The sequence below is a fragment of the Tursiops truncatus genome, chromosome 15 (genome assembly GCF_011762595.2).
Source record: "Tursiops truncatus isolate mTurTru1 chromosome 15, mTurTru1.mat.Y, whole genome shotgun sequence".
In the NCBI taxonomy this organism is placed as follows: Eukaryota; Metazoa; Chordata; class Mammalia; order Artiodactyla; family Delphinidae; genus Tursiops; species Tursiops truncatus.
This window is the reverse complement of record NC_047048.1, coordinates 43780184-43806010: the sequence shown is the minus strand read 5'-3', so window position 1 is coordinate 43806010 and position 25827 is coordinate 43780184. Positions and strand designations below refer to the sequence as shown.

General features: G+C 54.5%; 1 protein-coding gene across 5 annotated transcripts; it reads right to left on the bottom strand.

Annotated features, from left to right (window-relative positions):
• Positions 1–1732: 1732 nt before the first annotated feature.
• ENTPD6 (ectonucleoside triphosphate diphosphohydrolase 6) lies at positions 1733–22007 on the bottom strand. Of its 5 annotated transcripts, XM_033839850.2 has the most exons (15): positions 21852–22005; positions 20580–20714; positions 17127–17450; positions 15442–15518; positions 13054–13197; positions 12049–12124; positions 10813–10848; positions 10010–10098; positions 8750–8829; positions 8036–8100; positions 6360–6461; positions 4150–4290; positions 3222–3278; positions 2759–2871; positions 1733–2654 (listed from the first exon to the last, which is right to left on the bottom strand). In XM_033839850.2, exons 3-15 carry the CDS (start codon positions 17416–17418, stop codon positions 2577–2579), a joined length of 1350 nt encoding a protein of 449 aa, XP_033695741.1. In that variant the 5' UTR covers positions 17419–17450; positions 20580–20714; positions 21852–22005; the 3' UTR covers positions 1733–2576. The 5 variants fall into 5 exon arrangements, with proteins under 5 accessions (XP_033695741.1, XP_033695739.1, XP_073648733.1 ...); XM_033839848.2 differs by having other exon boundaries at positions 1733–2871; XM_073792632.1 differs by lacking the exon at positions 13054–13197.
• Between the last annotated feature and the right edge of the window lie 3820 nt (positions 22008–25827).

Below are 25827 nucleotides of genomic sequence, written 5' to 3'. Positions count from 1 at the left end.
ACTCCACACAACACCCCCTCAGAACTGGACCCCAGAAGTCCAGGCTGGGTCTCCCAGTGGGACGCCTCAGTGAGTCACCTAAGACACAGAGCTCCCGGCACATTTTCTATTTTCTCAAGATACTTAACCCCATGAAGACAAAGGGGAAGTAGGTTGAACTATTCTGAGTATCGAGAGGGTACATTTCATATAGGGAGTAAAAATCAGTTTAATTCCATTATTTTCTAATTTATGTTGATCCGAGCCTCTCCACCATCATTCAGCTCAAGCTGCAATTTAATTTAGATTTTAAATTCCTTTTTAAAATCCCCTCTAAGAAGCACCCTAAGACAAAATAAAGCACGCTCCTGCAGTTGGGTCCGCAATGTCAGGCCAGCTCACACACACGGGTGTGGGAGTGCAAACATCTGGACACCGCGGGGTTGTCCTCCAGACGGGGCAGCTGTTCTGAGTGAGGGCGGGAAGGTGGGGTGCGGGAAACACGGGCAGGGCGTGTGGGCGGGAGCCTCTTCATGCATATGCATCACTCACGTGTTGGGATGTGCACGTGTGGCTATTTTTAAAAAACAAGAGCCTACTTCATTATCACAAAGACACTCAGCGAATGACTTGCATATTCTGCTCAGCTCAAAACATTCCATGACTTATTTGGGAATCTCTCGGGAAAAGTCCAGTTGTTTATCTTTTTCAGATGTGAGATCACCAACCTATAAACAGACCAAATCAATTTTCACTTCTGCCTTCATGCATTTTTGATTCCTTGCCTCTGGAGTCCATTAAGTATCTAAACTGTAAGGTATCATGGAAGGAAGGGGCTGGGAGGCCCACCAAGGCAGGGGTACTGGGTGGAGGGGAGCTGGTTTTCATGTCCTTGTCAAGTGGAGCCTGGAGCTTTAGTGCTGACGTGGCTAAGCATCTTCCTGCTCTGTCTTTTCCTGCTGTGTCGCATGCAGACCTCTGCCCCCTACCCCAGTATTGACACTTCAGGCAAACCACCGGGCAGAGGACAGCTGGCTCCAGTTTCCAGTGTTTGCATCCTGGTGGCCTCCCTCCAGCCCTCTAGGGTTGTGATTGTGGCGACGCCCCAACCCAGACTGGGTCAGGACACGCAGGAGGGGGTGGGGACTCCCCACGTGGCTGTCCTGCAGGCTTAGCGCTTCTCAGGTTGTACACTTGCATCCCTCTCCTGGGCCTGCCCACTCCAGGGTCAGGGATCCATGTCCACAGGCCTAACACGTGGGCTTATTCAGCAGTCACGTCACTCTGGACCCGCTGCAGCCCTGGGAGGGGTCTGTCCAGTCTTTGTCCGGCCCGTGATCCCCTTCCGACTGTCCCGGATTAAAGCCAGATCCTTGCTGAACACACTGCAACCTGGAGCTCGGCGCTCGCTCCAGACCCCACGGCCGCCGGAGGTGATGAGCCCAGATCCTCACCCGGCAGTGCCGCGAGTCACAGTCGAGGGGGCTCTGCCCGGCCAGACCCCAGAACAGCCTGGGCCTCCACAGGGCCAGTCCCGGACAGGGGACACCAGGAGGGCCCGACGGGGGCTTCTGTGTATCCGTCTGCTGTTGTCTCCCCAAGATGTACAGACAGGATTTAATCCTGCCATCACATGTCACCCACTTGGGCAGGTTTTTGTTTAAACTTTGGTGAACAGGGACCTCAGGTGCCTGACACCCGGGGTGGAGGGACACGGCTGGTGCTCACCGAGAGGAATCAGAGGAGCAGAAACCCTGGAAAACCCTTTATTTCAAGTGGAACACACGAGGTTCAGCTTATTCCGTGAATAGTGCATATGCCACAGGAACGGCTGCGGGCCTGGGACACAGCATCCCGTGCACAGCTCAGCCAGCATCCTGCGAGCCTGCGGGGACGGGCCGTGAGAGGGTGCATCTGGGGCTCCAGCCCGACTGACACCTCTGGGCTGCAAATGGCTCAGGGCAGCGATACATCCACTGGGCTCAGAACACAGCTGCTACACGAGCACGCAGCACCACACAGACATCACTCACTCACAGACACAGATATCTCACAGCAGCTCACGCTCACGTTTAGACCGCTTCGAGAAGCCAGGGCACACGGGCCACAAAGAGGCATTTCCTCCAGCCCCTCTTTCCAGTCTCAGCGCCAACCCGCCAGCTAACCCTGAGCCACCCGAGGACCCAAGGAAGCAGCTTCTGGATGACGTCACAGTCTACACCCACGGAGGAGACGCCTGGCCCACCAGCCCAGGGGGCTCCCGCTGGGGGCAGTGGGACAAAACAAGACTCCTGTCACCGGACGTGTGTCACAGCCGCCCCAGCCCTGCGATGGGACGGTGGGGACAGCGGCTGTGCCACCCTGGCCTCAGCCTGTGCCCCTTACCCTGTCTGGTCACTGGCCACCGGGAAACAAGTCCTGGGCCGTGTTCCAGCACGTCCAGGGGCCGGTCTGTGAGGTCACGGGGAGGAGGGTCTCAGCCTGTGCCATGACCCCCTCCCCGCACACTGGGGGTCCCAAAGGGGCCTGTTCTCGCAGAGACAGTGCTTCTACGGGGATGGCTGGCAGCTGGGCTGCTACAAGGCGGGGCTCTTCTGTCAGCTCAGGGAGTCGATGTAATGAAAAGTGGCCCCCAGAGCCCAGCTGGTCTCCACGTTGTCAATCTTCCGGGTCAACTTGAAAAGACAAGGGGCGGGGGGGTGGAAGGGAGCACGTGCGTGTGAAAGGCGGGCATGTGCTCGCGACGGGTGGGGGCTGGGGGCACCGGGGGAGTCCCCACCTTCAGCACTTTGTCCCCCGGGAAGCCGAGTCCGTGGAGCAGCGAGCTGACGTAGGTGAGATCCAGGCACAGGAAGGGGCTGCGCGGCAGCTGGGTCTCCGCCGTCCGGCACACTGAGGGGAAAAGGGCTCCTGGGTGGGGGAACGTGGAGGGGGGGCAGTGGACCCTGTGGTGCAGGGGTCCCTGGCAATTGTGAATCTGCTGGGACACTTTGGGGAGTTGAGGTCACCTGAGTCACAGAGAAAGAGTCAGAAAAAGTGAAATCAAGGGAGTCTGTTCCTCACAACACTGGGACTAGAAACGCCTGCCTCCACTGCCCAGGCCACACAGGGCGCGGTGGGCCTGCGGTCTGAGCTAGCTCAGCGGCCCCTACACACTCTCACACCCCCGAAGGCTCGTCCGGTCGACAGTCAGGGGCCGACCAGGAGCTCTGGGGCCAGCGTCCTGCCTCCAGGCCACTCACCGTACTTGGCCGCAGTCTCAAAGTCTCCGACCACAAGGCTGCCTCCCTTCTCTGCATCTGTGGAGGAAACGGGGCACCCAGTCTGCACCAGCACCGTGGAGGCGAGACAGCACTGAGGTCCCTGGGCCTGCGCCTGGGGTACCCTGGGGGTGGGGGGTCAGATGCAGGTGGCCGCACGTCTGGGCATCGGCGTGCAGACGACGGTGCCCTGGCTCCAGCTACAGGGAACCTGCAGACCAGGCGGCCGAGGGGTAGCTGCTGGGGTGCCCCAGAGGGAGGGGCCTGGGCCTAGGTGAGGGGTGAGAGGTCGCCTTCCGCCTGGACCGGCTGGCTGCCATTCACACTGGGTCCGAGAGTGTAGCCCAGTGGGGCCCAGCGAGCCGGAACCTGACAGCTTCGGTCTCTCCAGGGCGGCTTTCTGTGGACATTAACGTTCTCACCCTTGCCACGGGCAACACGTTCTAATATCCTCAATCTATTTCATCAAAACACATGTCGGGTCACGACCCACTGAAGTGACCTCACAACCCTCTGGAGGGTTTCCAGTTGGTCTGACCAGCACCGGTCCCAGACTCACGATACCGTCTTCTGTCCTGACGGCATCGCGGGCTGGGGAGGGGTCAGGGTGATACCCCCAGGCTCCTGAGGGCGATCTGAGGGGTGGGCTGAGTCCTCCTGCTGGCCTGGGTGCCAGTGGCTGACGGTTTGAGAATCACACGGCGAAAGGAGAATAAACCGACAGCGAGGAAGCCTCCCTGCACTGAGCGGCTCAGAGAACTGACTTATTTATAAAAAGGGGGCCTATTACTCTCTACTCAGTGACACGTCCCCCGCCCTCCATTTCTATCACCCTGATGTGACTGACGGGCCCTCCACCCGGGGACCCACACCCAAGTCCCTGCACAGCCCAACCGAGCCCCACCCTTACCTATGAGGCCCACATTTGCGGCAAGGTCATAATAGTAGGAAAAGGCATAAAAATCCACGTCCTTCACTTCCTCCGTCCTGTGCACTTTGTTTCGGAGGATCTCGGACACTCGGCGGGCGCACAGCTGGTAGAGGCTCCCCGCTGGAGCGAAGGGAGAGCAGACTCAGTGGTCAGTGGGCTCTGGGCGCCTGACCACATAGCCCAGGGTGACTGCGACCTGGGGGTGCTCACCAGCAACTTTTCAGGGGCCACGTGCTGCGGCCAGCTCAAGGGGAGAAACTGTGAGCATGAAAGGTGGCCCGAGAGAGAGTGGCCCGACCCTGAAGGTCACGCGCCTCCAGCTGGGCGCCTGCAGCTGCCGTGACGCAGCCCAGTGGGTCCACCCCACGCTCACCCTGCCAGCCCTGTGCTGAGCTCGAGTGTGCACTGTCCCACCCCATCTCACCAGCCGCCTGGGTGGGGCCTGCACCTCCCTCCTGTCACAGATGAGGAAGCTGGGGCCTACAGGCAGCATGCCAAGCTCACAGGGCTGGTCACTGACTCCTTGCTCAGAAGGAGAGCGACAACACAAGACTGAGTCAGTGGACATGGATGCCCACAGCCCACACCTGGACCCAGGTCTGAGCTTGCCCCAGCCCTGCTCCACGTCTGACGGCAGCTCCATTTAGCTCTCCCAGGGCCCTGGGAGCTGCGCCCTTGCACTTGGGACCTCATCTCCCTGCGCTCTCCCTCGTCTGACCCGTCACACCACCTCTTCCATGTTCCTTAAACATAGCAGCTGCCTCTGGTCCTTTGCATGTGCTGCTCCCTCGGCTTGGCACTCACTTCCCATTTCTTCATGTCTTGTCTCAGGTATCAACCCATAAGGCCTTCCCTGGTCGTCTTTAGACCGCGATCCCCCCTGGTACCCACAGCCCCCTTCTGTTTATCACTGGATAGTAAGGAACATGCATTTGTTCTCTACCCTGGGTTCCTGGCACAGAGGTTGTAAAGCCTTGTAAGACCCTGAGTGGTGAGAGTGAGAGAGACGTTCTGTGATTCATAATAAGCCCCTTTCAGTCCACCTGGGTTGTGCTAACGAGGTGACTCCGGGTGGGTCCTGATGGCTTCAGGATGGGAGCTGGTGATTAGAGGGCTGAAACCTTCAGCCCCACCCCCAAGGGAGTGGGCAGGGGGCTGGGGATTGAGTCAGTCACCAGCAGCCACTGAGTTCATCAGTCCCTCTGCCATGAGCCTTGTAGAAACCCTACACAATGGGGCTCAGAGAGCTTCCGGGTTGGAGACACATGGAGGTGCTGCTCCCAGGGAGAGGATGCTCCCAAGGAGAGGGGGTTGCTCCCGGGAAGGGGGCTCCCGGGAAGAGGGGGGCTCCCGGGGAGAGGGGGGCTCCGGGCGCCCTCCTGACACGCCTGCCCTGTGCCTCTCTCCCATTTCACTGTTGCTCAGCTGTGTCCTTGATAAGAAACCAGTGATAGGAACATGTTCCCTGAGTTCTGTGAGTGCTTCCAGCAAATTATCAAATTTGAGGAGGAGGCCGTGGGAACCCCTGATTTGTCGCCGGTCGGTCGGAAGAATGGGAGGCCCAGCACTTGCAAAGGTCGGGGAGGGCCTCATCTGATGGGGGCTGCACTGACTCCGGAAGTCAGTGTCGGAACGAAGTGAATCGCAGGACACCCGCCGCTGCCAGAGAACTGGCCGCTGTGGGAAAACCCCCACACGTTTGGCGTCAGAAGTGCTGTGAGTAGCGACAGCCCTGTCACCAGAGGCAAACCTCACGCCCACGGGCCCAGCTTGGACACAACGTTTCAGCATCTCTTTTAGAAGAAACTCAGAGCACAGAGCCACGGGACCCTGTGGGTGAGACAGGCCTGGGGCTCTGTGGCCTCTCCCGCCCTCGCTGGAGCACAGGCGGCGCGTGTGGGAGGAGAAGCCATTTCCCACAGAGCTGCCAGGCCCGCAGCCACACCTGGCTGTCTGCTCGAAGCCAAGGGACGTCCAGATCCTCCCTCACTGGAGGCTTGCTGGGAAATCGGGTCCCTGGAAGAGCGGCGGACAAGGGAGCCCTGTGCAGGGACCCCGCAGGAGCTGGGGATTCCAGAACCATAGCCGGCTTGCGGGCAAGTACACACTTCTGCTTCTCTGAGGTGTCCGGAGGGAAGGGGCTGCCGTCGACCCTCACGAGCCACCCACGGAGGATAAACGTGCCGTACCTGCCTCCTGTCCTGACACCCTGTACGTTACTTCAGCGTGCTCCCACTCTCCTCGAAAACCGGGAGACAAACAAGGGCTGACCAACTCTGCTCCATCCTCAGCTGAAACAGAAAGAGACAGAGTCGGATAAAGAGCACTGACCGTGGTGGGGTGAGGGCAGGCCTAGAGCTGAGACGGGGCCCGCTGAGGGGAGGCCGACAGCACCGAGGGCCTCGGAGGGTCAAGGGAACACGCTTCCTTTTTGCCGGGATGGACTTGCGGAAGCGTCCCGAGTCAGCTTCGGGAGGCGGAAGCCCAGCAGAGCCACTCCCAGCTCACGGCCACAGAGGGGCTTCGGGGTTCCAGGCGACGCTCATGACGACCCCAGTGGCTCCCCGTGGGGCAGCCTCCAGGGCCCCAGGACGCCAGCCCTCGGGGACACGCCTCCTGGCGTCCTGCCGAGTGGGTCCCTGTGCCTGCCTGATTCTGGCCTGGGCCCGCCTGCACCAGCGGAACGTGCAGGACACAAGGCCGTGGGACTTCAGGAGGCTTTCCTTCCTCTGAGCCGCCAGGGAGAAGTGCAGGCTGCTCTGCGGGGTAGAGGCCAGACACGCGCCCAAAATGCCACCTCACAGGACCCTAGGGACCCCAGCAAAGGGACCGCCGAGTGGATGCCCGTGCAATCCTGAGATAAGACGACTGCTGTTTGCAGCTACTCAGGGCGGTGGGTGGTCTGCTGAGTGACAACGACTCACACGGCGGGAGACGCCTCCCTAGGGCAGCGAGGGGTCTGCACCCCTTCTGGCGGCTGTCACAGCCCCGCGTGAAGACACATGGCTCCCCGCCGCTCTGCCGGGTTGGGGTGCAGGAGGGACAGGACCCTGAGGCCGGCACAGACGGGCAGGTGGGTGCCTGCCGTCCTCCACTGGCTAACAAGTGTTTTCTGGCCCAGAGTGTGGTCGTGGGTGTTTCTGAGACGTGGACGCGTTTTTGGTTTGCAAAAAAGGGGCCACTGTTACAAGGTTAAACAGCAGGATGTGCGTGGAAAACAATTCCAGTGGAACATTCCCGCTCTGTCAGAACAGCCAGGCCCTGGAAGAGGCAGCGGAAGTGCTGGGCCGGGGGTGCGCGTGGCCGAGAACATGCTTGGGCTTGCGCACGTCTGACCGAGGCCTTCGAGGGGACAGGCCGAGGCGGCCTCAGAGCAGGGCCCCCGCTCGCCTCGGTCATGTGGTCCCCTGAATGTCCCAGGGGCTCGAGTGCCCGCCAGCAACGCCTGGCTTGTCCCAAGCCAAGCATGTCAGGGCAGGATGGCGCAGAGAGGGCCTGGGAACAGACACAGGCTTCGTCCCCAAACGCCACGTCTGGAGGAAGGCAGAGCCCGTTCCAAGTCCCCTCGAGAGCAGAAGAACACAGGGGACATTCTCAGGAGCCAGAACCTCCCCTGAAGCCCCCGTCGGAGCCCCCCCACCGTGCGCCCAGTGGTAAATCCTTACAAACAAGCCAACTCCGTTCACACCCAGTTCCTTGGGTTCCTAAGAACCCCCTGCAACTCGGTGATCCAGAAACCGCTTCACTAGCATCTTTCTTTAAAAGTAACTGAGAAGGTCTTCAGGGGCCCAACAACGAGGGCTGGGGGGGGACCCTCTGGGGATCCCGAGTCCTGCTGGCTGGGAGGGCTCTGAACCCCACTCACCAGGCTTTCCCTCCTCACCGCCTAGAACCGCCAGCCGCGCCGACATCAAGCCGAGCCCCAGGTAGCTGCGGAGAGAGAACCCAGGTGAGCGGAGGCCTCCCTCAACTCCGCCTGCAGCACGTTCGCCAGCCTGGATCCAAAATGTGGGGGGAAGGAGGAAACCAGGGGCAAGGCAGCAGCTTCCTGCTTCTTGCAGGAGCTCCCTCAGTGGGGCTCAGGGCATCCAGCGCCTCAGCTCGACAGCGAAGGCTCTTACTTGGTAGGAGCTCGTCCAGGAGCTGTGGACACCAGCGAGGGCGACACACAGGTCCCCAGCTTTATGGTGTGGACGGGCCTCACGGAAAGAACCTATTAAAGGCGCCACGTGGCAAAAAAGACGGCCCAGAAACTTCCTGCACCATCTGTGGACTCTTCCCCACTTTCCCAAAAACCTTTTCCAAGGCAGAAGAGAATAAGTACAAAAGAAGAAATGTAATCTTACTACAGGTGAATTAAAAAAGGAAGAGGAGGATTAAGAAGAGGAAGAAAGAAGGAAGGAGGGAGGGAGGGAGAGGCTGCAGGGGGGTCCGCAGCAGGGATTTTGGGACCAAGTCTATGGCCCAGCACCCTGGTCGCTTCCCAGGCGGGAGGCGGAGGCTGGGGGAGGCCTGCAGTGCTAAGCTGAGCCACATGCCTGGACAGTGGACCTCTCCACGCTCAGTCCTGAAAACAAACCTGTAGGAGTAGAGCCTGTAGGTCCTATTAAACATCTGGAGGGACGTGAGGAAGCCGGGCGGGGAGGTCTGAAGGGTGCCCTGGGGAAGAACACAAGGGTTAAAGCACCTTTCCTGCTGGCCTTTATAAAAAATTGTCCCCCACTCCCTCAATTCATTTGAAAGAACAGGGATATTCACGGATGTATTCAATTAAATTAGCCTTTCATCAAATCACATGCTGTGAAACAGCTTGGAGCAAGCAGTGAAACACTTTGTCTTTCCTCTTTTTTTTTTTTTCCCCCCGGCTGCACCAAGAGGCCTGTGGGATCCTAGTTCCCCGACCAGGGACTGAACCCACACCCCTTCCAGTAGAAGCGTGGAGTCTTAACCACTGGACTGCCAGGGAAGTCCCGTATCTTTCCTCCCTGTGAGTAACATTTACCCATTCTGGGAAATACGGCCCAACCAGAAGAGTTATGCGTAAATTTAAGGCTATTCCATTAATGCTAAGTTTTATATTTATTTATTTATTTATTTGGCCATGCCACGCAGCATGCGGGATCTTAGTTCCCCAACCAGGCATCGAATCCATGCCCCCTGCACTGGAAGCGCAGAGTTTTAACCACTGGACCGCCAGGGGAGTCCCAAGGCTCTTCCATTAAAACTAAAAATAATAGTAATAATTTAAAAAGTGGCAGATGAGGAAAGTGCTTTTTAAAAACAGCACGCAGTCTCAACTGGAAACGTTTTCGTGTCGCTTAGAACAGCGGTCCCCAGCCTTTTTGGCACCAGGGACTGGTTTCGTGGAAGACAAGTTTCCCACGGACAGGGAGACGGTTCAGGCAGTAATGCGAGCGATGGGGGGGCGGCAGATGAAGCTTCGCTTGCTGCCCGCCGCTCACCTCCTGCTGTGAAGCCCGGTCCTACCAGTCCGCAGCCTGGGGGTTGGGGACCCCTGCCTTAGAACATCCATCCTGAAAAGGCCTGAGGCTCTGTCCCATCTGAGTCAGACTCCGGCCCCTCCCTGGAAGCCCTTGCGGGGGGTTGGGGAAGAACCCACCGCACACCCTCTGCCCCAAGGTCTCCAGGTAGTATCTAGTTTATCACCCTGCTGAAGACCAGATTCCTATTTTCTTTTTTCCAGGCAGAGTTAAAATCAAACTAAGAAGCATTCGCTGCGGGTGATCTGACCCTCAGGAGAGAAGCTGAGTGCACAGACCTCCCCCGGGGCTGAGGCTCCCCCACGGGGCAGGTGGCCTTGGGGGCGGCGGCGGGTTACCTCGAATCTCGGGAGGAAGGTGATCTGGGTGGACCCTCCGCCCAGGTCCAGCATGCCCACGCTGCTCCTCCCGGGGGTCTTCAGACTGCCTGCAGCACCGAGAGTAAAATCCACACAGCAATGCCCGTTAGTAAACAGAACAGCAGAAAAGGGGAGGTTAGACGCCAGGCCCTTCCGTGGAAAGAGAACAAGACAGACAGAAGCTGTGGCCACTTGAAAATGTCCATGTGCATTTGGGGGGCGTGAAGGACAGCTGCCCCGGTGGTGGCTTTCATCTGAACGAAGGACAACCTGTGCTCCTGGGGCCTGGGCTCCTGATCTGTCACCTGACATGGCTCCCCATCCCCGGGGCGGCAACTCCTACAGGAAACTTCCTGCTTTCTCATCCATCTGTCAGACACACTGGTCTTGTCCATAATTACAACAAAGGGACAAAAATCTGCATCCTGAGAGTAATCTAAGAAAAATGACTGTTCCCTGTTCTACCTACAGCAGGACTTCAATTATAAGGTGATCAGCATTCGTGTCACGTCCAATATTGACTAGTGTGACTCAGGGCTTCTCTCAGGAATGAGGACGGTGGCCAGGGGACGCCGCCGTGGGAGCAGAGGCAGAGCTGAGCCTTTGGAGAAGGACCCCCTGCATCTCCAGCATTTGCATCTGCAAGCTCGGTGCCTGCCCCACCCATCCCAACACCCTACTTCGGGTCAGCAACCCGAAGGGTTATTTTAGAGTGGAAATGAGGCCCCTGCTCTAAAGACCTGTGTCTGTGAACTGCTGGCTTTATGATGAAGGGAACCCACCTGTTAGGAAGTTCACGGTGATCCACGCGGAAACACCTGCAAGAGAGGGTCACAAACAGCATCTGAATCACCTGAGATGCTGTAAACAGCAATGGGAACTCATGACAGCTTTCCGATTTCAGGAGCACAGGGAGGCCACTTCCTCACTACTCTCAGCCTGCAGATCAGGTACAGACACGGGCATCACTCACAGAACCATCCAGCTGCTTCTGGCAGCCTGCTCTAGAGACACCACACTAAAAATCAGCGTGCTCAGCCAACTGTCACATCTCTTGGTCACACTCTTTAGCAACTGCCTCTTTCTGGAAGAGGTGGGATGAGAAACAAATGTTCCCTTTCCCTCCACCCAAACAAACCCTTAAGGTCACGTTTAAAGTCAGGGGCTGGTAAGGAACCTTATGAAGTGACTCTCCCTTAGAATTAATGCAACAGCAACATTCTAACGCATCAGCAACTGGGGATTCTCTCTAAATGTTCTTAAAACAGAAAAGGTGGGATTTCCCTGGTGGCGCAGTGGTGAAGAATCCGCCTGCCAATGCAGGGGACACAGGTTCGAGCCCTGGTCCGGGAAGATTCCACATGCTGTGGAGTAACTAAGCCCGTGCGCCACAACTACTGAGCCTGCACTATAGAGCCCGTGCGCCACAACTACTGAGCCTGCACTATAGAGCCCGTGCGCCACAACTACTGAGCCTGCACTATAGAGCCCGTGCGCCACAACTACTGAGCCTGCACTATAGAGCCCGTGTGCCAAAACTACTGAGCCTGTGCTCTAGAGCCCGTGAGCCACTACTACTGAGCCTGCACACCACAACTGCTGAAGCCTGTGCGCCTAGAGCCCATGCTCCACAAGAGAAGCCACTGCAGTGAGAAGCCCGCGCACTGCAACGAAGAGTAGCCCCCCGCTCACTGCAACTAGAGAAAGCCCACACGCAGCAAAGAAGACCCAACACAGCCAAATGAATTAATTAATTAAAAAATAAATCAGAAAAGATGATTTGTTTTCAGAAACGTGATATATGCCAGGCTTGGAGCCAGTCACGAGGAGAATGTCTCTATCACTGGCCCCAAGAATACAGTGCTCTGAGACGGTCAGACTGCGGACTGGGGTGGGACCGGCACTTTGGTGTCTGTGCCTTCAACCAGGGAAGGCTCCCAGCGCAATGCTGACAGCAGCCCCGCATGCAGCCCGCCTCGAGGGGCAGCCTCATGGCACATGGAGCTTCTGGCGACTACCTTCGTCCGTCCCGTTCATGATGGAAACACAGTCGTCCCCTACGAGGAACGGCGACGCCTCAAACACTTCTTTCACCTAAATGTAAAGAGAGACAAGCCTTTATCGTTTAGAATCTAAACTCACAGTCCCAATCACTGCCCTGCTTTAGGACAGGACACGAGGGGTGGGAAGCCCCACAAGGCAGATCCCAGCCCTGGGCCGCCACGTGGCCTGGTGGGCATGTTCCTGGGAGAGGACCTGGCACAGGGGAAGCGAAAGCGGTGAGCAACTGTGTTTGGCTTTATTTCCTTCTCCATTTTTTTTTTTTTTTTTTAGCAATTATTGATACATAGAAACTTCAGTACGTCTGCACTTGTGTCCCACAATCCAACTCGAGCATGTGAAGGTATTCAGTAGTTTTTATAAGGGACCTTGACAAACCTGCAACCATCTGTCATTTAGCAGCTAACAGGTTCAGAAACAGTGTGGAGGAGGACTACTTTGCTGAGAACACTTTCCCTGATTCCTGATGGTAAGAACCCTGCAAGCACATGTCAAAGACAGGCTCCAGAGCTGCCTGCAGGGAGGTGCAGGGCTTGCGCAGACACAAAGGGGCCTCCTCAGCAGTCACATCTGAACATCAGACCAAGAGCGGAGCCTGCACTTCCCACGAGGACGGCTGGCTTGAGCCGAAATGTCAAGAATTCAGGTCCCACGGCCTTAGACACTCGGCAAGTTCTTGGATGGAAGGAAGCCCTTCAAAAACACAATATATTTTTAACACCAACTTGTTCTTTTTATAAAACAGATTCATTCTAGAAAACATGAATAGCTTTAAACATCCTGAGAAAGAAAGCATCATTCAGCCACAACCCCTCCACCGAAGGCGACACTGCTAACATTTCGACATGCTTCCCTCCTTGGGGAGCTTCTCCGTGGCCTGTCTGCCTGCTTGGACGCGGGCTGATGTTCCATGTTTTCAGTTATCTCAAGTCACCCGCCCCGGGGTAACTGGATGAGCTCACCTTTTGCAGTAACTTCTGAGCCTTTTCTCCTGGTAACAGACGCAAACCAGCTGTGGCCTTGAGGACCAAGGGGGTGGCCTTCCAGAATTCAAAGGGTATGTCCTGTTTAGCAATGTCCAGTAACTCCTGAATTCCCGGGGTGCTCTGTGAACATGGTGGGTAGAGCAGGGTTTGCACTCAGCGTGCAGGGGTCACAGGTGCTCCCCACCCTTTTGGTTTTATTAATTTATAAACGTATTTTTTCTAATTTTCCAAATCAGCAGAGACAGCGACTCAAGTGGTGCAGGCAGGAGCGTGGGGCGGACCCTCGGCAGCGGAGCGGGCCAGGGTTCTACACGCCTGGCAGCCGGAACCCCGCCAGCCCTGCCACCAGCCCCGAGCAGCCTCAGACGAGCTGCGACGCCCCTGGACACCATGAGTGAATTCTGGGGTCCCTCACGGCACTAAAACCCATGAAGAGCTACACCGAGGAATCACTTCACCTGCCGGAATGCTGAGCTCTCCATGCTGGACCAGGGCCGTGGGGGGCGGGCTGGGCAGGGCGGGGGACGACTGCCGTGAAGCCTCACCAGGCGTGTGGAGGGTACGATGCTGGGGGGGTGGTTAGCAATGCCTGTGGGGGACACGTGTGCCTCTCACTCAGAAACCCCCCAAGAGTTCACCCAGGCGACGCCCTGGCATGTGAGGGGAACGAAGTGCACATGAGATGACACAGAGCAGCCTTTCCCAAACCGTGAGGAGCGAAGGGTGGCGGGGGTCACCTACAGGCCCTCCGGAGGGGCTGGCTCTCCAAGTGCAACGTGCACACGCATGGCAGGACAGAGACTCTACTTCCTGACGGGGCACAGTCTCCAAGGCACACTGCTCAGCCCCGGGAGCAAAGCGCATGCAGCGTGAACGTGCTCCACTGTGTGTGTAAATAGAGGGGACGGGAACACAGGACAGCGCGAAACCAGGGACACTGTCCTCCTGGAGGAAGTGCGAGGGGTCTGCTGGGAAGCTGTACCAGTCACCCCACATGAATGTGTGCTGCCTGCCTGACCGAGTAAGACTTAAAAAGCCCCATGAGGGGCTTCCCTGGGGGTGCAGTGGTTGGGAATCCGCCTGCCAAGGCAGGGGCCACGGGTTCAAGCCCTGATCCGGAAGGATCCCACATGCCGCAGAGCCACAACTACTGAGCCTGTGTTCTAGAGCCCGCACGCCACAACTACTGAGCCCACGCGTCACAACTACTGAAGCCCGTGTGCCTAGAGCCTGTGCTCTGCAACGAGAAGCCACCGCAACGAGAAGGCCACACACCGCAACGAAGAGTAGCCCCCTCTCTCTGCAACTAGAGAAAGCGTACGTGCAGCAATGAAGACCCAATGCAGCCAAAAATAAATAGATAGATAGATAAATAAATTTATAAAAATACATAAAAGCCCCATGAGTTTATTCCAAGATATATCATTTAATCAGGTTTAACCTCTAGAGTCACTCATTTCGATTTGTTTTCAATTTGTTTCTTAACCAAGTTACAGGAAAGCAAGGCCGTGACCTCACTGTCTGGGATCAGGATGCATCTGTGGCAAGAATGCTGCGTCAGCTTCTGATAAGACGTGCTGGGGCCAAAGGAACTGACAGCTGCATGAGGGGCTGCTTTCGGGAGCCCCCTGGAACACAGGTGCCCTGTGTTCGTGCAGCTCAGAAGTGTAAACGCCACCAACTTACCAAAGTCACCATTTGACGGTTCAGCTAAATTTCTCTTACACACTTATTTGGTTCTGTGGATTTTGCATAATACATTTTTTTGACTTTAATTTTTTTAGTGAACATTTGTCATCTTCAATCAGAGAAACCGAAACAAAAAAAAGTTAAACTTTCAAATAATGCTTTTTCTAAGTTTGTAGCATCTGTGCTTTTAAATCACACCGTAACTTCTGGGCGGCATGCGGGCCAGCTGGGGGATATATGTGGTGTGTGTGTGTGGTGTATATGTATGTGTGTGCTGTGCATGTGTGGTGTGGTGTGTATGTGGCGTGGCTGTGTATATACGTGTGGCTGTGTGTGTGTGTATATGTGTGTGATGTATGTGGTGTATGTGTGTGTGCTCTGTATGTGGTGTGGTGTGTGTGGCTGTGTATGTGGTGTGGTTCTGCGTGTGGTGTGTACGTGTATACATGTGCAGTGTGTGTGGTGTGGTCTGTAGTGTATGTGGGGTGGTGGTGGGACCTCCCACGGGTGCCAGTGTCCTCCATAGACTGTCCTACGCAGTGAAATGTCCCAGGTCAGCACAGCAGAGACGCTGCTCTGGGAGGACGGCTCTGCATCTGAGAGAAAGAGAGTCACTTTAACAAATCGACAGAAGGCAAATTTGATGAGCAAAGAGAGACGAGAGAACACTGTTACCTTATCAACGTCATCAGCATAAGCAGAAAGACCTGGCTTCAGTGCTTTGAAGGTTTCATGGGTCAAGGTGGGAGTTTCTAAAGGAAAATCATGTTTTAGAACAGGTACAAGTGTGAATACAAACACAGGTACGTGAATCTATACAACTACGAGGAGCCACACGTTCCAGGCAGACTTCTGAAAACAGACCTGCATTGTTTCTCATCTAAACTCTGCCTCTTTAGTTTGGCTACACAATGAATATTATACTTAATGTTTTGGCCAGAACTTTTCCTATTTAAAAAAAAAAATCAACTTTATTGAGGTATAAATACCAAAAACTACCCATTTAAAATGTTAAATTTTAACAGAGTTAATTCTTGCTGATTCAACAAATAGAGAAGCAGGGAATTCCCTGGTGGTCCTACAGTTAGGACTCTGTTCTTCCACTCAAGCAGGCATGGTTTGATTCCTGGTTGGGAATTAAGATCCTGCACGCAGCCGCGTGGCCAAAGAACAAACAAACAAAAAAACAGAAAAAAACCCAACGGAGGAGCAGGGCAAATGATTCCAAACTGCAAAGTGAAAATCATTTTCTTAATTCTAGATAGGACGCATTATACATTCTAATACATTCTATTCTATACATTCTATTCTATTCTATTTTTTTAAAAAAGAATATTTCAGTCTTCTTTTTAAAAATTGAGTGTTTTAGATTATTAGGGGCCTGGACTTATGTGCTTACAGCAAGGGAGAGCATTCCCAGGCACACCGAGGCCAAGGGGTGCTGTCCGAATGCAGACACATAGACCAAGGAGGAAAAATCAGCAACAAACTTGCTGTAAGGAGGTCTCTCCAAAGAAAACACGCCGGCTCATGGCTACTGAAGGATTACATGCCAACACACGTTGCCTTAAACTTAGCTTCAAAACCAATTTTGGAGGTAGGTTAAGTCCAGCATATAAATACTTAACCATTATAACAAGTTTAAAAATAGAGCAGATGAAAAGTAGATAAACGTGCCATGAGAGGTTTGAAGAGACCTACTAAAGGCATCCGGAACACCAGTTCAGTTAAACGCCCAGAAGGGTCAGCACCGAAGCAGAGGGGAGGGACCCCAGCTGTGAACACCGACCCATAAGGAGTGGAGGGGGGACTGGGCGGCGCTGGGGGTCTCCCCAGGGGAGAAGCCCGCTGGTGAAGATGCCCAAACTCCACCCTCACTCCTCCTCAGCACCTCCCTGGGAAGCCAGGCCCACAGGCTCTGGTCCCAGCTTTACTCTCACTGAGGCCACTGCCATCTGTCACCCTTGTTGCCCGGCCCCACTGGGCCGTTCCGTGTTGGCCTGGGCTCCAGGTCTTTGCTCATGTACCTGACTTTCCTGGACTCCCCGCTCCCAGTGGTCTGAACCTGGGGCTACTTCCTTCCTTAAACTCACCCCTGGCCTAAGTCATGGTCCTAGCCACCCAACCTGCCTGGGACGCTGGGAGGGGACAGGCCACCCCAATGCCTTCTGGGATCTCAGCTGCCCCTAGGTGGTCACCAGATGCCAGTGCGAATGAGGACATCTGGGACTCCTGGGCAATGGCACTGGCGACAGGCTCCCCGGGGAGTCCCAGGCCGGGGGTCCAGCCCACCCTGAGGGCCCACGCTTTGCTGTGTGACGGAGGACAGGGGAGCGCGGCCAGGGCTAACTAGCCGGTACCTCCAGGCTGCCGGCTGAACTGGAAGACGTGCACTCGGGTGCCAGTGCTTCCCGCGTCGAACATGATGCCGTAGAAGACCTCAGGCCCGCGGGCAGCTGTCCCCGGGGGACCGCGGGACTGCTGGCCCCTCCGGGCCCCCGTGGCCACCTCGGGGATGCCGAGGAAGGCCTGGGTGGCGGAGGCCCAGTGCCACTTGATGTAGGCGACGTAGATGAACAGGCACACGAACAGCCCCAGCGGGTACGCCACCTTCGTCACCCTCAGGTTCCCATTGTTTGGTACTTTTCTCATTTCCTTGTCTGCTGAGGACTGTGCCACAGCGGCTGGTGGAATGGGAGGAGAGGCAGGAAAAACCCGTTAGGCTGCGAGGTTCTAGGGCAAGTCAGAAATCCCTGCGCTCAGGGACAAAAAGTTCCTTCAACCAGAACTTTGTCCACAGGTCTGCATTTTTCCTGTGAGTCAGAAGTTTCATTTGATCCTCAGAATGATTCTGGAAGGTGGATCCCCATTTTGCAGAAGAGGAACTGAGGTTCATAGAGACTAGACAACCCGTCCAAGGCTGTCGGTCCTGCAGGTGCTGACCTGGGCCATAGCCCCACAGCCTGAGCATACCCTCTAGGTGCTGGTCCAGGCAAACGGCTCTAAACTCGCTGCTATTGCAGCTCTATTTACAATAGCCCGGAGATGGAAACAATCTAAGTGCCCATCATCGGATGAATGGATAAAGAAGATGTGGCACATATATACAATGAAATATTACTCAGCCATAAAAAGAAATGAAATTGAGCTATTTGTAATGAGGTGGATGGACCTAGAGTCTGTCATACAGAGTGAAGTAAGTCAGAAAGAGAAAGACAAATACTGTATGCTAACACATATATATGGAATTTAAGAAAAAAAAATGTCATGAAGAACCTAGGGGTAAGACAGGAATAAAGACGCAGACCTACTGGAGAACGGACTTGAGGATATGGGGAGGGGGAAGGGTGAGCTGTGACAGGGCGAGAGAGAGGCATGGACATATACACACTAACAAACGTAGTAAGGTAGATAGCTAGTGGAAAGCAGCCGCATGGCACAGGGATATCTGCTCGGTGCTTTGTGACCGCCTGGAGGGGTGGGATAGGGAGGGTGGGGGGAGGGAGACGCAAGAGGGAAGACATATGGGAACATATGTATATGTATGACTGATTCACTTTGTTATAAAGCAGAAACTAACACACATTGTAAAGCAATTATACCCCAATAAAGATGTAAAAAAAAAAAAAAGCCACGTGGGCGTGGTGTCCCCAGACCTTTCAAGGTAACAGAGATGTATATGCAGTCCATTCTCTCCACTCTCCCTTTTTCTCCCCTGTTGGTAACTTATATTTAAAGGTTTAAGATCCTGTCCCTTGGGGACTGCAGAGCCACAGACAGATCAGGGAAACGGCTCATTCTCCTGGGAGTTTCACAACAGATACCTCTTGTCATTCATATACATGTTCCTGCCGAAAGGGAAATGATGCCCATGTGCTTTCAAAGCCCAGAGCAAAGGAAATCCACTCAGCGCCCCTATGTTTGGTTCAATGCACCCCAAAATGGAGGCACTTGCTCAGCGGAGGCACTGGGCGGGAACCCGAGATTTCAGAGGACGAGAAGCGAGGTGCCTGGCTCTCGGGGCTCCCCCTCCCCTTGGGGACGTCCACCATCTGTCCACCCTGGCTGTCAACGTGGGAGGTGGAGTGGACGTCCCAGCGGGAGGGAGACAGGCACGTGCCGGGTGGGAAGCAGGGCGAGTGTCTGTGGACCAGAGCCCTGGGGGTGTGTGGGCCGTGCTCAGGACACAGGGATGGTGGCGGGGGAGGAGGGCTGGAGGACAGCGTAAAGGTCCTCACAGGGGAGGGAGAGCGGGGGCCGGGCCTAGAAGCATAGGGGGCAGCCTGTGGTGGCCTCACGCCAACCCCAGGCTGTCTGGGGGTAGGAGAGACGGAACAGTGGCCCTTGCGGGGAATCCAGACCTACAGTCACACCTGGATGCCTGCGGCCCCTGGAGCACTGTCCAAACCTTGGGCCAGCCCTGTGCCCCTGCCAGGGGAGAAGCCCTCCCAGAGGCTCACCATCCAAGCTCGGACGGGGCGGGGGGACAAGACAATGCACCCCTCCCTGAGCACAAGGGGCCTCAGGGAAGGCTCTCTCAGCAGCTCCCTCCCCAAGACTCACCCTCCCCAGCCCCAGCTCAGGCCTCACTTCACTCTCAGAATAACATCATACCGCTGCCCAGGCCTGGCCCCCATTGGCCTCTGTGCTTAGTCTCTACCTCTCTTGGCCCTGCTCAGGTGGGCTGACCTGGTCCTCATCCCTAAGCCTCAGCTGACAAGCTGTCATCCCCACCTTCCCTGACCACCTCCACCCACTATGTGCTCCGTGACTCCCTGCCCCCTCCTGACCAAGCACCACCATTGTCTGTGATGATGATGAGTCTGTGCTGCTACAGCAGTCTGGAACACAGGCCTTTATCTAGGACAGCCTTAAATATTCTGTTGTTTTTTTTTTTAAGCATCCTATTTCTTTGGTCCTTTATCCACACCCCTGCAAAACCTACCCAAAATGCTATGCTCACTGCCGCTCTGAAACCTGCAGTCGGAGGCTCCTCCTTTGTGTTCCTTGGTGCTCTCCACTCTCATTCCCTGAGTAAGCTGCATGTGGAGTTGTTCATCTGTGTCTCCCTTCCCTCTGGTGAGATGGTGCCTCTCTGGAAGCAGGGACCAGCCCAGTCATCCTGATCTCCCACCCATGACACAAGGCCAGAGCCCAGCAGCTGCTCAGCCATCGCTTGCTGGTGAAGAAAGCGAGCTGATGACACAGCAATTCACCAAGAGGCACGGATGATGCTTCAGGACCCATGTGATGGCCGTGTGGGATGGGGCAGGAGACAGCAGTGACCAGGTTTTCTACACGTCGAGTTTGAAATGACAGCGGGACATCAGTCAGAAACAGAACTGAGCCTTGTGACAGGTTTGGGGTTGGTGCTTGAGGAAGCCATCCCCAGGCAGCCAGCTCTCACCCGGCAACAGGCCCTGTCAGAGGTCTCCTTTGGTTAGGTTAGAGTAACCCAAAGTTTCCCACTGCTAAGTGATCATTTAACAAAAAAGTATTTCTAGGGAAAGTTCTAAAGCTACTATTTCCAAGGATGATTAGTGAGGACACAAAAACAATACTAACATCTTACAACTCTGAAAGCGTTTTATAAAACCCTTTTACGTAGTCCAATTTTATCATGTCCTATGTTAGTCTAAGAAGCATAACATAGATGATCAGACTAACACGTAGTATATTAAATTTCGAGGCAAAGGTTGCTCTTCATTAAATTTGTCTACCCATTTAAAAAATACCCCTTTAAATATGCTAGACCCTGTTAGCAGAGGCCCACAGGCTGGCACTTATATACCACACGACATATGACGACTTACTTCCATACAACAGGACCAAGGCCCGGGAATGTCTGTAAACGGTCTTGCCCGGGATCACAGAGCTGGCACGCGGCAAGGCAGAGGAGTTTCTGGCTTCCGTCTCCAAATCACATGTGCTTCATCACTTCACTTTCCCTATTCATATAAGACTACTTCAGACGACCGAAAAACACTCATGTGAAATTACATACACATAATCATTCAAGTTACACACCAAGTTCAGGGTGACATAAACAGAGGCCAAACAGAACATAACCCTGAGGGGGCACAGAGCCAGGGACAGCCTGGCCCACAATCACCTCCAGGGCCCTGAGGCCCGAGCCTAAAAGCCAGTTTCATTCCATGGGGTAAGGTGCTTGTCCAGAGCTAAGGAGGAGCAGATCACATTTCTGTGACACCACTAACACCACAGTGGCCCTCTCCAGAGGATCACCAAGGAAAACAATTTTAGATGAGTTTTGTTCTTTAAAGGAGAGTCTAGAACAAAGCTGTAAGGAAAGGTAAGCCTGGAGGGAATGAGGAGTAGGCTGGGGGGTGGGGCAGGATGTAGGTGCACAAAGGCAAACAGAGGTTTGGCTGAGCTAACCTTGCTCTCACCGGGCTCCTGGGGCGGGGGTGCCTCCCTCTGTCAGGGGGAGACGGGGTCAGAGAGGAGAATCTCGGTGTGGGGCTGTGGCAGTGATGTCCAGACGGGCCCCGCCCCATCCCCCTCCCCCGACTAGCTTTCTAGGAGCTGGGGACGGCAGCTCGGCTCTCAAAATACAAGTTCTATCCCAAGGTTAAAATACCCAAAAACGGCCGTGCGTGCAAATGACTGCCGCACATACTTAAAACCTATACAAAATTAAAGCACATGAACAAATACTAAGTCTCCTGGTAGGTTTAAACGGGCTTTTCTCCCCTGCCTGTCCTGCCCCTATCGGATCTCCTGAGCCCGGCACAGAGCTGGGAGCGGGTCAGCAGACCCTGGATGAATGAATGAAGACAGCAGTGCTACAGGCTCCCTGGGGGTGGAGACTCCGACTGTCTTGCCCACCCGGTGCCAAAACACCGACCGCGCCCCTCACTGGTCAGCGGAGTCCTGGCTGCCAGTGACCCTGAGGCCGCCTCCAGGCGCTGCCGCTTAAGACCGGGTAGTTGCCAGGCGCTGGGTCTGAGCCCCGGAGGCCCCCGGCCCTGCTCCGCCCCGGCCCTTCTCCAGGGCGCAGCGCACAGTGCCCGAGGGGGCCCACGTGCATAGATATCCCGGGCCCGGCGGAACCCGCCGCTTACCCTGCAGGGCCCTGTGCCCCACCCACGGAGCGAGGTGCCAGTCCCGGGGGAGTGCGCGGGCCGCGGAGATGGCTTCCCCGCGCTCCCGCCCCACCGGCTTTAGCGTGGCCTCCACCCGCGGGCTGCGGGAGGAGGATCTGGAGGCGGGGCCCCGCCCACGTGCACCGCGCGTCAGCCCAGTGCGCAGGCGCGGTGGTGCGTCCCACTGCACAGGCGCCGTGACTCTTCCCGCCCGGGTCTGGTGGCGGGTCCCCCTAGCCTAGAGCCTGGCCGGTGTTGTGGGGGAAGCGGGGTCTCGGCCTTGTGGCCCCCGCTCCTGGCCCCGCTTATAGGGTCCCCCGCGGCACGGCGGAGAGGGCCATCGTCGTCCCTGGCCGAGGAGTCAGTCCTGCAGCCTCACAACCTTGACCAGCTGTGGAAATTGTGGTTTTCCTTGGGCTCTCCCCCCGCCCCGCCCACCTAAAGGCTTTCTTTTCCCTTAAGGTAATGCACGATAGAAAATGCCACCACAACAGGACAGGCAGTGCCACCAAGCCCCTGCTGTTCCTGACCCCCATTTTCTCGTCTCTTCCCAGAGGCCGCCAAGGTTGCCGGCTCCTGCCTGGGTCGGTCGTCCATGCAGCCCCGTTTACTCAGGGTCCTGCTGGCAGGACGGCCCACGTGTCCCCTCGGTCAATCTCCTCTCCTCACCAGAAGGCAGCCCGACTTCCAGCTTCCCTTGCTGTGGGTGTGTGCACGTGACGGCGTCTGGCCAATGGGGTGTGGGTGTGCCCGTTCGAGGCCTGGCCCTCGGAGAACCTTGGTCTTGAACCCCTCCCCACTCCTCCACGTGGCCTGAGTTTGTTGTTGAGACAGGGACACCTGAGAGTGAGTGGGTGCCGACAGGTGGGATGTAGGGACAAAGTACTAGGCCAGGACTGGGCAAGGCGAGTGTGTCATCACTGTCAGCACCTGGTGGGACTCTGGCCTCGTTTATCAGGTTGTTTGGTGAACACTGGCTCTGTTTGGTCAGCTCCACCTTGGGCCCACAGTGCTACCGCTTCCTTATTCTGGGTGACTGAACTTCAGCCCACTCACAAGGAATGAGCCCAAGCCAGTTAAGCTCCCATCAACCTTTACCCTGGCCTCATCTGATGTGAAAACTGGAAGAGTGCTTTTTGCTGATGCAGACGGTTAAAGGTCGAGACCCTCCTCCCCAGCAGATTAAAAACCTCTGGTTCCCATCAGTGTGGATGTGCTTCTCTCCAGCAGTCAGATTCTATTTTTAGCTTTGGTCCCTTTAAGTTTTCCTGTACCCCTTTGGCAGCAAGGAGTGCAGTTGTGAATGCCTCTGGGTCGTCCCTCCACCCATCTGCCTGTGTATAAGTTACCCACAATAAACTCCATAATGGCACTATAGAGTTGCCGCTTCATCTTTCAGTCTCAAGGTTCCTTCTCAGGTCGGAGAATGTTATTCAATATCTCCACGACCCAACACAGGCCAAACCGGGAGATTTGGTTGTTCAGGCAGCAGTTAGCCAGCACCGTCCCTTGTTCCACAAGTTTGCTGTCATGAATAATGCTACGGGATCCCGAGGACTGTCTCTATGCACATGTGAAGGTATATCTGTGGGGAAAATGCCTAGAAGAGGAGTTGCTATGGTAAAGGGTACGTCCTTTCCCTTTTTTTCTTTTAAATATTGGATCCATATGGCTAAATTGCTCCTTACATATTGTACTAATTGACATGCCCACAGTAGCGCATAGGAGCATGGGTTTCCGCATTCTTTTGTTTTGAAATCATTGATTGCAGAACTATGATGGCTCTGCTTCAGTCTACCTCACTCACAACATCGCTTTCACAATATTTCACACTTAGAATTTCTAGAATTAGTTTTACTAACATAGGCTTTGCATATGCTATCTGCTGCTTGGAAATCTCTTCCCCCAGGTCTTTCCTTAGTAAAATGCTATGGTCTGAATGTTTGTGTCTCCCCAAGTTTATATGTTCAAATCCTAACCCTCAAGGTGATGGTATTAGGAGGCGGGGCCTCTGGAAGTTGAAAGGCAGTAGTGCCCTCCTAAAAGAGCCCCCAGAGAGATCCCTCACCCCTTCTGGCACGTGAGGTTGCAGTGAGAAGCCAGCCCTCACCAGACCATGAATCCTTGTTTTATATTTCTAAATTCCTCTCATCTTCAATATTTCTTTATTTCTAAATTTTTAAAGTGTATTCTGTTTTTTGTTTTTCTAACTAATTATCTCATTAATTTTCAGCCTTTTTTTTTTTGGCGTCACCGTGCAGCATGCGGGCTCTTAGTTCCCCGACCAGGGATCAAAATGCCCCCTGCAGTAGAAGCGTAGAGTCTTAACCACTGGACCGCCAGGGAAGTCCCTTAGCCTCCTTTTCTAATAAATGCATTTAAAGCTTTCAATTTCCCTTTAAGTACCACCTTAGCTTTATCCCACAAATTTGCATTATTGTCTTTTTTAAATTATCAATTTGAAGTTTTTTTCTAAATTCCATTATTATGTTTCTCTGTCCCATGAGTTACTTAGAAATGTTTTAAATTTTTGAATTAATTTAAAAAATTAACCAATTACTTAGTAAATTCTCATTTGATTGCATTGTGGTCTAGGGATATAATCTCTGTAACACTCATTCTTTGAAATTTGTTGAGACATGCTTTGTAGCCCCATCTGTAGCTACTTTTTGTAAATTTACCATGTGTACTTGAGAAGAATGTGTGTGTTTCAGCTCTTGGGTGAATAAAATACCCATTAGGTCACACTTGTGAAGTGTCATATAAACTAGGATAAAGCAAAGGGCTGAAACAACGATACCCCACCGTAGGTTTAAGCAAACAGAAGAGGATAGCTCCCCATCTCCCTGACCCAAGGCTGGGAGCTCCGCTCCACACCGTCAGTCATCCAAGGTTCATGGGGCTCTGCAACCTTCAACATGTGCTGTCCAAGGCCATCCTCTCAGAAGAGTCTAAACCTCAGGAGGGCAGGAATGTGTCTGTTTTCTTCACCTTTGTTCCTGCAGATACAGAGTAAACATTCAGGAAGTATTTGTTAGGTATATGAATCAATGAATGAAGAAAAGATGGCCTCCTTGTTAACATACTGAAATTTAATAAACAGATTAGGAACTTCCCTGGTGGTCCAGTGGTTAAGACTCCATGCTTCCAATGTAGAGGGTGCCGGTTCGATCCCTGGTCGGGGAAAAAAAAATACAGTGATAGTGTTCCCAGGCACACTGTCCCTCTTCTTGGAGACAACCACTGTTAACAGCTTGCTTGTATTCTCCAGAAGAATTTCGTACATACACAAGTATCTCTTCATCTGTGTGGACTGATTTCTAATACAGTTTTCAATTATAATAAAACGGCTCATTCTCCACCTTACTTATTTCAGTACTTCTGAATTCGCACTTCTGAGAATGTGTTTGGTGTCAGTTTGTTGAGGGGACGCCAGGTGGCAGTATACTACCAAGAGATGGAGGCCAAGGGCGGGGGTGGGGGGGGGTGGGGGTGGGGGGAAGGGGCTTCTCTTTCCAAAAATAGTGATTTCACGTGGTTTTCCTCTGCCTAACGGACCTTGTAAGCTCTCTGGCCGTGAGTGCTGTGTAAGTGTGCAGGTAAATGCCTGTCCAATTTCAACAAATTAAAGAGGACTTCGTTGAGTTGAAAAGCTAGGGCAAAACTGAGCTATAGGATCTGACCTAGGACTCAGTTATGTTTAGTTTATTGAGAAAAACACAATTTTGAAGCTGCCCCCAGTCCAGACTCCCTGAGCAGGCTTCCTATATCATGTATCTGCACTCGCCTCCTCCCTCAGACTGGGAGCTTCCAGTGACTTAAACCCACACTACAACTGTCATCTGTGGGGTTAAAATAACAAAGGAAGCCCTCTTAACTTCTCCATGCTTCAGATTTCCCCTAGCTTTAAAATATTAATTGGGGCTTCCCTGGTGGCTCAGTGGTTGAGTCCGCC

Coding starts and splice junctions, on each gene's coding strand:
- ENTPD6 (XM_033839848.2), bottom strand. CDS start 17,418: ATGAGAAAAGTACCAAACAATGGGAACCTGAGGGTGACGAAGGTGGCG. Junction 12,125..13,053: donor CTCAGAAGTTACTGCAAAAG/GTGAGCTCATCC, acceptor CTTTACATTTAG/GTGAAAGAAGTGTTTGAGGC. Junction 3,279..4,149: donor CGCAAATGTGGGCCTCATAG/GTAAGGGTGGGG, acceptor TTTCCTCCACAG/ATGCAGAGAAGGGAGGCAGC.